Genomic DNA, 15,156 nt, shown 5'->3' on the forward strand with positions numbered 1-15,156 from the left:
AATGTCTGTCCAGTGTGTTAGTCAGTAAGTTTATGGTCATTTGTCCTGAAAGACCAATGTTCATTTTTACGAAATTAAAGTGTTTCCATTAGCCATATTTTTAATTTGCAATGTCAATTTGCGCGATTTAAATGGTAATGGAAATGCAGCTAGTGATGTGTTTGGGTGATGAGTGTTTGGCTCAAAGGTGTTCAGTTGGGTTTACTATAAACTATTTATTTTAATATTATATATTTTATATTTTAGTTAAATATTACATTATATCACAGCTGCAATAAAAATGTGTGAAATTAAAGGATTAGTTTTACTATGGATAAAATCCAGATAATTTACTCACCACCATGTCATCCAAAATGTCGATGTCCTTCCTTGTTCAGTCGAGAAAAAACCATGCTTCCCGAGGAAAACCCTCCAGGATCTTTCAAATTTTTATGGACTTAAATGGACCCCAACACTTAACAGTTTTAATGCAGTTTAAAATTGCAGTTTCAAAGGACTCTAAACGACTCCAAGCAAGGCATAAGGGTCTTATCTAGCGAAACGATTGTCATTTTTGGCAAGAAATATAAATAATATGCCTTTTTAAACCACAACTTCTCTTCTTCCTCCAGCCGTGTGACTTGCCAGCGTGACCTCACGTAATTGCGTGGAAAGGTCACGTGTTACATATATGAAACAATAAATTGACACAAAGACATTAATTAGTATCATTCGACATACAACAACGTCGGAACGGTCCTCTTTCTCCACACTTGTAAACACTGGGGCAATCGACTAGAGAAAGACGAGAAGTTGTGGTTTAAAAGTGCATATTATTTTATTTTTCTTGCCAAAAATGACAATTGTTTCGCTAGATGAGGCCATTATGCCTCGTTTGGGATCTTTTAGAGTCCTTTGAAACTGCAATTTTAAACTGTTAAGTGTTGGGGTCCATTAAAGTCCATTAAAATGAGAAAAATCCTGAAATGTTTTCCTAAAAAAACATAGTTTCTTCTCGACTGAACAAAGAAAGACATCAACATTTAGGATGACATGGTGGTGAGTAAATTATCTGGATTTTTTAAAGAAAATTGACTAATCCTTTAAGGCCTCGGGTTTCATTCTGTCATGTGCTTCTAATTCTGGCCACATGATGGCACTACACAACACAGAGCTGTCAATCTGAACATGTTTCTGTTCTTCAGTTTCCTTATGGATTCACAATTAACTAAATTACAAGTTATATGAATGTAATTATATTATATGAATGTCATTTATACGTTTTGCGGTTCATATAAAGTACAAACAATCCATGTAGTCTGTCAATGAGGTTACAAATCAGATTAAGGGTTAAAGACTAAGATATGAATCTTAAGAAAATGAATGACATGAAAGATTCTCTCAAGCTTGACCTGATTTTGCCAAGTGTCCTCAGGGAAACATATTGTGCAAATAAAACCTAAACGCACCCGGAACCCCAACCCTAACCATAACTAAACCCCAAAATCAAAGGATCAAATGATGCTGGGCCCCCCCTGCTACCATCTTGTGACCTCACAAGTGTCTGATAATGTATGTGCAGATCCACTAAGACTGATCAATTCATACAGGTGACATCCCTTTACAGATTACTAAATAAGAAATGTATTGTGCCTGTGGCCTTATGGAGGTGTGGCCAAAATCAACAGCTTTGTTGCGATTGGCTGAGTCCCTGAGACCCACAGCACTGAGGAGTCTTCATGGAGCCAGTCAGGGGTCAGAGTTCACACACAGATAAAACTCCTAAAGAATCTGGAGTCAAAGGTCAGGCACACAAGTCGGGCCTCTTTCTCTGGGCCATCAACATTCAGAGACAGACAGAGAGATAAAGAAAGTATTTGGAGAGGGGGAGTGAAACACTAAGAGACGGTCTGAATGAAGTGTCCAAAAACAACTTTTAGACTAATTCATACATATTTCAACTATGAAGATGTGGCTTTAAAAGATGACAGAATCTACAATCAGGAATGAGAGACAGCCAAAAGTGCATTTAGTCAAAAGGAAATCGAGAGGCCTCGAAGCCCAGAAGCGCACTTGGCATCAACATCCCTCCGGTACAATAGCCTGGGGATATTAACCACACACTGAGACAGGGGGCTGGGGTTGACATCTGTGGTGTGACCTCTGATCTGAAATCTAGGCAAGTCCAAACCTGCAGAGAGGATCAGGAGGAGCACACGTACAGGACGGGACATAACAACACACACGTGTCTAAGATGCAGAGATACAAAACTTGTTTTGGTCACCTGATTAAATCAAGCTGTGAGATTTTACATGTACAGTATGACTTCACACGTTTCAATAATCAATTTGTGTACACCTCCACACAAAACACATGAGATACACACAATGTGCATGCATCTGCTCTAAAATGATCACACAATAGTCCTTGTCACACAGAGATTACGGAAAATACACGGAAAATGTGGGCGAAATTTGTCCGAGATAGTTAGATTTTTGGTTCATTCCCACTGCTGCCAATGATTTTCTAGAGACTGCACGTGCATTCTCATCCTGAGTTCACACCAGCCGCGGTAGAGGCGTGAAGCGCGAGTGATTTCAATGTTAAGTCAATGTGAAGGCGCGTTGACGCGCGTCAGGAGGTCCCGCGGCGCGGAAGGCGCATTTCCACCTCTTTCGCGCATTAAGCTCGCGCGAAAGCCGCAAATTGAGCGTTGTGCGCAGTACGCACAAATGTTTGCAGTGCGAATTTGCGGCTGACGCCCGAGTTGAAAAATTTGAACTTTGGCGGAATTTCGTGCCTTATATCCAATCAGGAGCCTGCTTGCCGCTGTGGTGGCAGCCCCGCCCGGAGTCACTCATTCAACCAACGCACCGGAGCTATATGACACACATTTTTATTTCTAAAGAGGAGACAGGAATAAAAAGGACCTCGCTTGGAAGAGTGTTAGTGAGGACATTGGGCAACCTGGTACGTTGTTATACACACTTTTGAATCACGTGACGTTTATCGACCAGCGTCGTTTATTTCCCCCCTATAAGGTTACCAAATACAAACTGGTAACCCTCTCGATAAATCCACAATCAAAATCATTCTTGCAAACAGACAACCGCATAGCACTTGCCCCTCCCACAAGAAGCGGAGTTTGCCTCTGACGCGCGTGAAATGCTTGCTTTTTCTGCGCGTCTACTCCGCTCTACACGCGCGAATGCATCCAAATTGTTCAAGCGGCATACCACGCGCGGTAGACACGATTTTGACGCCTGAAACGCGGTTGGTGTAAACTCAGCATAAGCGAAGACGCGTTGACGCGCGTCTGGAGGTCTCGCGGTGCAAATTAGGTGCTTAGTGCGGCACTGCAGATGCGATTCCGCCTCATTCGCAAATTGAGCGTTGCCGTGACAAACGCACGAGTTGAAAAATTTGAACTTTGGTGGAAAAACGCGCTGCGTTAACCAATCAGGAGCTTGCTCTAGTAGTGACATGATAACAGGAAGTCGCAGAAGCCCCTCCCATGACGCAAATTTCCGCGTGAATGTCTCTATGATTAGAATTTCATACGCGGCTTTCATGCGCGAATGAAGCGAGTAAACTCAAACTGTTCAAGAGCAAACTAGGCGCGGTAGATGTGATTTTGACGCCTCAAACGTGACTGGTGTGAACCCACGGTCACACATACTGTAATGCTGTGTTTACACCAACCGCGTTTCAGGCGTCAAAATCGCGTCTATTGCGCCTAGTTTGCCAATAGTTTGAATGCATTCGCGCGTGTAGAGCGAGGTAGATGCGCGTCAAATGCTTGCTATTTCCGCGTGTCTACTTCGCTCTACACGCAAACTCCGCTTCTTGTGGGAGGGGCCAAAGCTATGCGGTTGTCTGTTTGCAAGATGACTGATGTTGATTGTGCATTTATCGAGAGTTTGAATTTGGTAACCTTAATATAGGGGGGAAATAAACAGCGCGGGTCGATAAACGTCACGTGACTCAAAAGTGAAACGTGTATTTACAACTTACCAGGTTGCCCAATGTCCTCACTGACACTCTTCCAAGCGAGGTACTTTTTATTCCTGTCTCCTCTATAGAAATAAGAACTTGTGTCGTATAGCTCCGGGTGACTGCTCACAGACAATATCAAGCCTTCATGCTGAATGAGTGACTCCGGGCGGGGCTGCCACCACAGCAGCAAGCAGGCTCCTGATTGGTAAACACGGTGCGAAATTCCGCCAAAGTTCAAATTTTTCAACTCGGCCGTCAGCCGCATATTCGCGCAAACCGCAAAATGCACAAAAAGCACCATTCGCGCGTACCGCGCACAACGCTCAATTCGCGCCTTTCACGTGAACTAAACGTGTGAATAAGGCGCCAACGCGTCTTCACATTGACTTAACATTGAAATCACTTGCGCTTCACACTTCTACCACGGTTGGTGTAAACGCAGCATAAAGATCCAGTAAAGACATGTGACGCATTTACAGTCCTGCACTTGGTAGGTTTTTTCCACATTGTCTGAACTTAGCGAATTATCCGGAATTTTCCCCCCGAGAAACCGTGTGAGAGAAAAACAGGGAGATTTTGGGATGGATGGCATCTCATTCCACATTTTGTCCCACTATAGTCGTAAAACACAACAGCTCTTCTTTCTCTCCCAACACTTCTGCTTCTCTTTTCACCTCCTCTGGAGCTATAATCCCAAGGAGCAACTCGCACAAACTCCTCAAATCTCAACTATTATTTTCTGTGCATTTGATATATTTGTGCACATTTGATACATTAATCTAAGATTACTTTTCATCAGCAGAAACATCTGAGAGCATGACAAAAAAATTGCATATTACAGATATGTTTATGGACACCCATTGAAATAACAATCAAACCTATTTCCAATCAGCAGATGTGACTCATTTTCTGCATCACTTATGCAAATATCATAAGTGTGAATATTTAAATATCAGCTGCTGACCAGCTGGCTGACCTCTCTACGGCCACAGATGGCCACCGGTCAAGCAATGCATTGTGGGATAGCATTTAAAGTCGGCACTGACTGCAAGCCTAGATGAGAGTGACCTTTAGGGGCAAGAGAGGATGACCGCACCACATACGTGAGGATCCTGGGAAGTCCAGCATTTAGGGTGTGGGGTGGCAGGGTCAGAGGTCAGGGGGGAGGGTTGTGATCATTGGGAGCAGCCACAAATCTACAAAGACATCTGAAAGACACCTCAGTGCTTTGGACTTGGAAGGCAACTGGCTTATTTATTTCATTCATTGTTAGATGATGGCTTCAGTCAATAGCATAAAGACTTTGAAACTGTACATATTAAACCCCGCCTGTTTTTTGGATGTTGTCCTTTGATGATCCCAGGAAACACACAATAAAACTAGGGCTGTAAAAAAATTAATCGTGATTAATCGCATACAAAATAAAAGTTTGTGTTTGCATGATATATGTGTGTGCACTACTTGTAACTTTTTCGTATACATAAACACACACACATGCATGTATGTATTTAAGATACATGTATTTATGTATACATAATAATTACACACAATACACGCACAAATATACCAAACACAAACTTTTATTATGTATGCGATTAATCGCGATTAATCTTTTGATAGCTTTAATTTAAACATACAAAATCGAAATGAAGGAAACCTGATCTTTAATCATTATGTAAGAAGACATCTAAAGTAATGCTTGTCATTAATATCAGCGTTTATACTCAAGACTGCAATGTTACTGAGTTGGTTTGTGTACTCACCCAAGCCTCCAATGGTGTGTTGACGCTGATGTGGTGGGATCTGGGTCGAGGGTCCCTCTGGTTGGCTCTCTTCATGGTATGAAAGTTTGTAGCCCTGCAGGTCAGTGGCGCCGCCCGCTGAAAGATGCCAACGTACCCCGACAGTGGTGCAGTTCAGAGTTTCCAACTGGAGCTCTGGTGCCATGGGCACTTTGGGAAGATAATACACAACTAATTAGAAAAATCATAAATCTTGCTCATGGAATCAACTGGAATATATGTCTAGGACAAACACTTGTGATATCTGTGTGTCAGCCGTTTCCAGAAAGCGGATGAAAGGAATGTTCCCAGTATGTCTCAAATTCCGACTGAGAAGGAACAAAACGACACACAAGAGCCCAGCAAATCTTTGAGATTTATCACCCACAAATGCAGCTGTGAATCTCTTAAGTCCAGATGAGAGATGGGACCTCACATCAACATCAGCAGGGTTAAATCAATCCTGGTTTAATAAAACACATCCTATGGTTTGTAGCCAAAAAATTTTAGCAAAAATTCGTGTAGATCACAGTCGACTGTCAGAATTTGATATGCGTGTCGAGGCTCACGGTGTGAATTCAGAAGAAGTGAAGATGATAGGTTGCGACTCAGAAAGCCAAACAGCCTCGCGGGCTTTATAACCCATGACTAAAACTTTTCCAATGTGAATGAGGAGGAGAGTCAAAGGTCATGCAGTAACAAATGCAATGCCTTAACAAGATTATCAACCAGAAAGAAAGACAGTGAGTCTGGAGTCATCTTTAAGACATGTACATTACAGGATTTCCTTTTTTACACTAAAAAGTCTGCAGAAAATATCAAACTACAACTAACTTTCGTTGCAAAACGAGATAAATCCATTTTTTAACATTTTTGTCAAAACATGTTTATTATTATGTTATCATGTTATTATTTTGTTTTATGGTGCTACTTAGCTGTATTTTTTAAGTTATGAAGGTTTAAATCAAAACAAACCAACTCCAGTTGCATTGAAATCAATTGGAATGCACAACCAAAAAACGAGATTTCTGAACAATTAAAAAAAGGGTGGTTATCTCGTTTTGCAACGAAACTCTTCATTTGCACTATATGCGGACCCTTACTTGTGTATAAAAACGGAATTATACTTCTAGCTTAAACGTAAAAAATTTTTTTTTATAAAAAATGTGAAACTTTTTATGAATTTGGTTGTTTGTTTACACGACAACAGCATTTTGGTACTGAGCCCCTAAGGTGACATTGGAGTAAAAAAAATCAAAACTTTAGTTTCATGTGCTCATGTGAAACTTTCATGTGCTCACGTGAAAAATTCATGTGCAGAATTTTTTTTAAAGTTTACTTTTGGGTACTCACGTGAAACTTTCGCGCACGCATGTGAGTGCCACTAAATGCATTTGATAATTTTATTAACATTGTTGGCATGAAAACACACATAAATGTAAGGCTTCTCCCAACAAGGCTCTCTTCAATACGACCTGTCTTTGCAGTTTTAATTAAGGTTCTATAAACTGGCGGGTAAGTTTTAATTAACACCCGCCAAAATTAATTTTAACCCGCATTTGGCGGGTTGGCGGGTGTTAATTTACAACCCTGCACATGTGATAGTTTCACGTGCGCAAGCGAAACTAAATGCGGTAGTTCACGTGCGCACGCGAAAGTTTCACGTGAGCACGCAATAGATTCACATGAGCACGCGACAGTTTCACGTGCGCACGCGAAACTAAACTTTATTTAATTTCCGCCCCATGTCCCCCTAGGGGCTCCGTATTTTGGGGTCCTGAAAACACAAACTCTTTTCAACAAAATTTTATAGTCCAGGGTCACTTGTAGTAATAAACCTACCTCACAATCAGATCCGTCTAAACAAAACTTCTTGATGATTTTGCCGTCTTGATTGTTTGTATTTATCGCTCTCTAGAAGACTGCGTATGTGCACAGATGTGTAGTGTTTCTTTACAAGATAGCATCGCCATCTACTGGCCTGGCACACGTAATACAGCATATTTAGTTGTCTTTGTGGATCGGCTTGGATCTTTTTAATAGCTTTGTCATGTGTACGTGAAATTTATTCAGCATTTTGAAAAAAAATTGCAAGCGCCAGCAATTTTTATGATTTTCACAAAAGTTTAATGCCTTCCATTTTCTTTTTTAAATATTCAAACATACAATATATCAAATTAAAGAACAAACCCTCTTGATTTCAGACAAAACGTGTTTCATCCTCATCTTCATTTGTTCTCTTTTTATCACCTCTCAAATATTGGTAGGTTTCTTCAAAATACCAAAAGATAATTGCATTTTTGTAAATGACTTTTGTTAGAGATCAGATACAGAACGATAATCAAAAAATTTTGTTTTTACTGTTTTGCCTTGGGTAAAAGCGCCACCTGGTGGATAATAGTGTAAATATGGATAGCCATAAAAACTCGTCATTGGCAGGGAAGCGTTTTCTCTTAATTTACAAGTTAAATGGCGGTCACAATCATTGTGATGTAAGCATAACCTAAAGCCCGCAGTATAGGTTTTTTTACTTGTGCGTGATCGTACGTGCACGGTCGAACATACAGCCTTGCAAAGCATGGTTTATTTGACTCGTACGTGTATCCCAGACATTCTACACTTTTAAAAATCTGGCGGTGCGCTTACAATCTTCTGATAACGAAAACTGCATTGCATGCCCTGTACGTGGACCCTCGCGTACAAGTAAAAAATGGACTATGCTTCAGCCTTAAGATTAGACAACCTGCAGTCCATAACCGTTTTTTCTTACAGTTAGGTAACATCTTAACAATAAGGATAAAGAGTGTATGTGTATGCAGATGTGTGATCCACCTTTGGTGTTGGAGTCTTTAGGTGTTTTGTGTGTTGTCCAGGCGGACGGTTCGCCCCAGCCCACGCTGGTAGCCGCAGCGATGCGGAGCAGATAGGTTGTGTTGGGCTGAAGTCCTTTGAGAAGATGATGGGTTCTGTGTCCTGACACCTCCTGTTGTATGATGGCTCCGTCTGTACTGGTTCTGTATGAAAGACGGTACATTGAGACTCGACCCCGACTCAGTTTATGGGAGAGATGCTGCCAGGACACCTGAATGTCAGTCGGGCTCCGGCTGGTGAGACTTAACTCAGGAGCTCGTAAAGGAACTGAGAGGGAGAGAGAGAGAATTATTAATGATTGATGAGTACTTGCTAAAAGTTGTTTTTGTTAACTTTTTTTTAAATAGTTAACAATTATTTTTCTAAATAGTGTCAATTTTTATTCACTTTTAAAGACTATTATGTGATTTCTTTGAAGGACTTTTAACTTCCAGTAAACAAAGCCGAGAATGAAACATCAATGAGAGTCTACCGTCGGTGTCCTGTACTCACCATCCTCGAGCGTGTGTTGTACGACATGATCAGACATACGGCTGGCACCCACGGGCATGTACGCCACAATGTAAAAGGTGTAGTTTCGCCCGGCCTCCAGGTCATCAATGATGTAACGGGTGGTATCATTACCGATAACAATCTGGTACTCTTCGTTATTTAGACCTACATGAACAACAAGCCAGAATCTTTTAAAAATCCTGAAAAACAGTCAAACTCCTATATTTAGACCTGTCGTTTTTATATGGTTCATAGTGACATCAGCAGACAAGAAAAAAAAGTGATAGTTGACCCAAAATAGAATTTTTTTATTATTTACTCACCCTCATGTTGTTACAAACCCGTATGAATTTCTTTGTTATGATGAAGACAAAGGATGATATTTTGAGGAATGTTTGTAACCAAGCCAAACCTATGGATGTCAATGGGGCTTCTGATCGGTTCGGTTACAAATAAAATTTATACAGGGTTGAAACAACATGAGTGTGAGTAAATGATGACAGATTTTCATTTTTGGGTGAACTATCCCTTGAACCAGTGGTTCTCAAACTTTTTCAGCGTGCGGCCCCCCTTGTGTACGGTGCATTCCTTCGCGGCCCCCCCAAAGACAATTTATGACAATTTTGTTCTAAAACATAACATTTAAATTAGACAAAACATATTATACAAAGTAGTGCTGTTGGTAAGTAGCCTTATATTTTTTTTAGGTTTAATTACACAGAATTTATGAAAAATTAATGTATTTTATAAAATGTCATAAAACTGGGGCCCCCCTGGCACCATTTCGCGGCCCCCAGTTTGAGAACCACTGCCTTAAACAAAAAAAAAGGAAATTATTAAATCTTATTGTACTACAATATTTGGAGTGAAAACTACACCCAAAATAAGGTATTAATCTTAATTTATAAAAATATTATAAAAATTAAGATTAAGATCATTTTAAAAATGTAAAAATTTAAGATTTTGTGGTGCTCTTACATGCAGTGAGATACCCAATAGCTTGGTCATTTTTTGTTTTTATATGATATCTGAGTTCATATTAAAATCTGCACAGTTTAGTTTGAAAAATCTTAGCACAGTTTGAGACATTAAAGCGATAGTTCGGACAAAACTGAAAATTACTCCATGATTTATGGACTTTTCGTAGTGACGTATGCAGGGAGAGGAAGCACCGACAACCCTTACATTCGTCATATTTCACTACAAAAAAGTGCGTACACTATGCTGATACTCTCTCCTGAATGCAGAGGAGTAAAAAAAATCTGCCTTTTGTGTAGGTAAAGTGTCAGAAATCTACTTATTGCTTATATAGCTTGTCAAAAAATTGTGAACCTGGACCACAAAACCGATCATAAGGGTAAATTTGTTTGAAATTGAGATTTATACATCATCTGAATAAGCTGAATAAATGAGCTTTACATTGATGTATGGTTTGTTAGGATAGGACAATATTTGAAGAGTTTGGTTCCAAAACGCAATAAATCCATTTTGGAAAATGCGTTTTATATATCAAGAAAGTGACAAGATGAAAACCACTATTTTCTGTTACAAACTTTCACATAGCATCTTTAGGTTATAAAAACATTAAAAATTCTAATCCATAATTTGATTTTCAAGATTTATTATAAAAACTGATTATTTTCTCCGCAAAATCCATGACAAGTTTTTTTTCCAAAATGCTATAAATCTATTGAATCAATATATAAATGTGCATTCATCTTTGCCATGTTATATTCATTTAGTTGACTAGTTATATACACTGATTAAAAATAATAAACATTAATGGCATTAATCAAAACACTTACTTTGTCATATTAAGAACACTGTCATTGCTGCGGTCATCCTTTGGACGTAGTCGCTGAACTTTTTTGACAACGATCAGCTGTAAAATGTTTTGGTCCTGCTTGATTTTCGTTGACTTTGAGTAAAATAATGTAAAGTTTTCATAAGATCCCCTGAGGTCAATGTGTTAGCATGACAGAAGCTTGATGCTGTCGTGTGAGAACAAGCAACAGCCGTCATTTTCCTTTGCCCGAGTGCATCTCACGTAAATTATTTGGTTTTGATGGCTTACGTTTCTACCCGTCACAGAAAACCACCACAGGTTTATCAATGCCATCAAAATTACTTTTTTGTTTTTTGTTGATCATGAAGTACAAAGTAGATGTTGTTTACAATGTGTGGAATGGTGCGCTGTGATTGGTTGAGCGGATTTATTGCATTCTGCAGAAAAGGAGGACTGGCGTTTATCGCAGTTTGGAAAAAAAAAGGGAACAATTATGACAGAATAACACGGCGGATATTGGATTTTGCGTAAAATAAGGAATTTACTTTTAATACTGACCTAATACAATACTGATTTTTACAGACTTTTATAGCGTTTTGGAACCAAACTCTTCATTTGTACTGTATTTTGAACTATTTAAAAATCTGAGGGTGCAAAAAAATTGAGAGAATTGTCCTTAAAGTTGTCCAAATGAAGACTTTAGCAACACATGTAACTAATAATAAATACATTTTTTATATATTTATGGTAGAAAATGTACAAAATATCTTCATGGAACATCATCTTTACTTAATATCGTAATTAGGGCTGTCAAAAGATTAATCGCGATTAATCGCATCCAAAAGAAAAGTTTGTGTTAACTTAACATATGTGTGTGTGCGGTGTATAATTATTATTTATATATAAAAACACACCCAATTATGTATATATTTAAGAAAAATTGGTTATATTTATACATAAAATATTTATATTCATATATAATATAAATTATATAAATGTATATACAGTATTTAAATGCAAATATTTCTTAAATATATACCTGAATGTGTGTGTATTTACATATACATAATATTTACACACAGTACACACACATATGTTATGTAAACACAGACTTTTATTTTGGATGCGATTAATCGTGATTAATCTTTTGACAGTCTTAATCCTAATGATTTTTGCCATAAAAAAATGATAATTTTGACCCATACAATGTATTTTTGGCTATTACAACAAATATACCCGTGTGACTTATGACTGGTTTTGTGGTCCAGGGTAACAATTATAAAAGTTAATCCATGAAGTCTTTAACGTGTAGCTATTCCGCACTTTTAGCCACTATATAAAGAAACTTGTCAACTCAATCAACACGGCTACGCCCTCTTTTAATGAACCAAAAAAGCCAAATTCCACCTGCTGGTTTTCCCACAAGTCCACCGCACCGTTAGACACTTTATACAGCCAAGACACTCATATAAAAACACTCACAAGCATTGAGATGCCATGTGAATTTCTGACCCAATAAACAAGCGAGTGAAAAGAAAGAGTCTTGTGTCTGAATGGCCACACAGCAGACTTTGACTCTTCATGGCAACTCCGGTTAATTAGCCCCTCTTTAACCCTTTTCAATGACTTCCGATGTTTTTTTGCCCTGCAGAGCAGATGCCGTATGCATTCTCTCTCTATTCTTCTTTCACTAAATGGTCTGGGATCTGAAGTGCAGAAAATACAAGTCGACGTACAAGCGCCAACATTTAACTCTATTCAGAACAGTTCCTGTCTGAATTATCCTCATCTCATCGGGCAGGCAGGTGTGTTATTCTCAAATGCACAAGGACTGCCACGCATTTCAATTGCAAGAGTTTTGTTAAAAGGACAAACTAACTAGAAGTGACTTTTGCTGCTCTTTCATAAAAATAAAAAAAACTATTCATAGGTAACTAGCTGGCATGAATAGAGACAGAGAGAATTGTTCCCACATAGCTTATCCTTTAACAAACTAAAAATCTAATCTCTTTCTTGATGTATATTTTAGCCCCTTTATTGAAACAGAATAGTTGAGAGTTGACAGGAAAGTGTTGCAGGGATATAGGAGAGTATCAGCAAAGGACTTCGGAGACCGGATTCGAACTTGGGTAGCCCTGAGCGCACTGGTGCTACATATCGGCGCACTAACCACAGGGCTATCAGCAATGACTAAACCCGGCAATTCATGCATGTGCAAAATAAAAGTCTCCTTATGAAGATGTAAATGCACAATTGTGTACAAACAGAAATGTGACACTCACCCTCCGTCTTCATGTAGTGCACTGAATAGGCAATGACTTTGTTGGAGTTGTACAGGGGTCTCTCCCAAGCCAGTAGGATGGCTGAACTGGACATGGTGTCGGCACGAACGTTTCTGGGCGCGCTGGGCCGATTATCTGACATCACAACGATGAGCCGAGCCATGGCCAGAACTGAACCCTGCTGATTCTCTGCCTGACACTGGTATATACCATCATCTTCAGGAATGATCTGGTTTATTACCAGTTTACTGTAAAAACAAACAACAAACAAGAGTTTAAGCTTTAGAAAAATAACGCTGTGTGCTTAATGAACTTTTTAGTCATATATTGGTCATATTTTACCTCAAAAATCTAAAAAAATTAGAAATACATTTAAAGGTGCAGTGTGTAATTTTTAGAATGATCTTTTGACAAAAATGCAAAATAATATACAAAACTATATTATCAGGGGTATATAAAGACCTTTCATAATGAACCGTTATGTGTTTATTACCTTAGAATGAGACGTTTTTATATACATACACGAGGGTCCCCTTACATGGAAGTCACCATTTTGTGCCGCCATGTTTCTACAGACGCTCTTAACAGACAAACTTTTTACTAAGTTGTCTATGGTGATGACATGTTTGTCCGGCTACCGTATCTTCTCTATGTGTGTTTTTAAAGCAAGAGGTGAGCAGTGGACTGAGCCTTTGGTTGCAATTCGCAACCTTGCCACTAGATGCCGGCTAAAATTTACACACTGCACCTTTAAGCAGTTAAGTATTTATAAATCATAGTAGCAACAGAGGTTGCAACTTTTTTTATTGTCCCCATAGGGTTGTAAAAATTTTGTTATGATCAATTATTATCCGTCATTTTATGAGCATATGGGTGATTCGCGCGAAATTAGACTTATGAGGTGTCATGAAACATTTTGATAAAAAAGTAAATGCTATCAAAATACAAAGTTACAAACATCTCTTCATGTACTATTTTGCACATGATTTCAAATGACATCATACAAACAAATTTTGTTTTTTTTTCCACATTTAAGCGGAAAACCTACATTACCGCAATGTGTCCAAGACTGGATTTTTGTTCTATGACATGAAAATATTTATAATTAAAAAGTCTAAAAAATAAAAAGCTTCAGTGCATGTTATACTATAAACATTTACAGTAAAGAAACATGTGGTGTTTGGTGATCATTGGTAAATGTAGAGACAATAAGGAATATAAATGTGTCCAAAACCAATTTTCTCATCCTTCCCAACAATTTTCAATCATTGTTTAAGCCCTCAATTAACTTTTTTTTTTTTTTTAATTGTTGAAAGGGACATAATTGACTGTGACACTCAAGATGGCTACCAGGTAAGCAGTTCTTATTTTTTCTCTCCAGATAAAAGTTAAAATTTAGCTTGTCAGCTTTTTAGTTCTCATAACGGAAACATGAGTTTGTAAATGCATATATTTAATGTAATATCATATTGCGGTAATGATAATTTTTGATACTGATAAGTAAATAATTCTATAGGAAATATTTTTTAAATCCTCCATCTTATATGTGCAGAAAAAAAATTGGTTTCAAGGCCTTCTTAAAAATTGTGATGCTGGACACCTTCTAAAACTGGATTTCATGAGAATCACCCATATAGGTTAAAATAGCATTTCTATATAGTGGCAAACCGTTCATTTTTTCAAGTTCTTAAAGGAATATTCAATTTTCTTGAAAGAAAAATCCAGATAATTTACTCACCACCATGTCATCCAAAATGTTGATGTCTTTCTTTGTTCAGTCCAGAAGAAATTATGTTATTTGATGAAAACATTGCAGGATTTTTCTCATTTTAATGGACTTTAATAGACACCAACACTAAACACTTAACTCAGCACGTAACAGTTTTTTTCAACTGTTTCAAAGGACTATAAACGATCCCAAACGAGGCATACGGGTCTTATCTAGCGAAACGATTGTCATTTTTGACA

At 38.3% G+C, this 15,156-nt stretch overlaps 1 protein-coding gene across 1 annotated transcript in view; it reads right to left on the reverse strand.

Moving 5' to 3' along the window:
• The window catches only part of prtga (protogenin homolog a (Gallus gallus)), a 42,417-nt gene that overhangs the window by 7,723 nt on the left and 19,538 nt on the right, over window positions 1-15,156 (reverse strand). The window contains exons 7-10 of the mRNA XM_055174795.2: window positions 13,189-13,436; window positions 9,121-9,285; window positions 8,590-8,895; window positions 5,740-5,928 (exon numbers count right to left, since the gene is read on the reverse strand). Of these exons, the coding sequence (XP_055030770.2) occupies window positions 5,740-5,928; window positions 8,590-8,895; window positions 9,121-9,285; window positions 13,189-13,436 (908 nt within the window). The remainder of the gene's footprint in view (window positions 1-5,739; window positions 5,929-8,589; window positions 8,896-9,120; window positions 9,286-13,188; window positions 13,437-15,156) is intronic.

This window comes from Misgurnus anguillicaudatus, chromosome 15 (assembly GCF_027580225.2).
Source record: "Misgurnus anguillicaudatus chromosome 15, ASM2758022v2, whole genome shotgun sequence".
Taxonomy (NCBI): domain Eukaryota; kingdom Metazoa; phylum Chordata; class Actinopteri; order Cypriniformes; family Cobitidae; genus Misgurnus; species Misgurnus anguillicaudatus.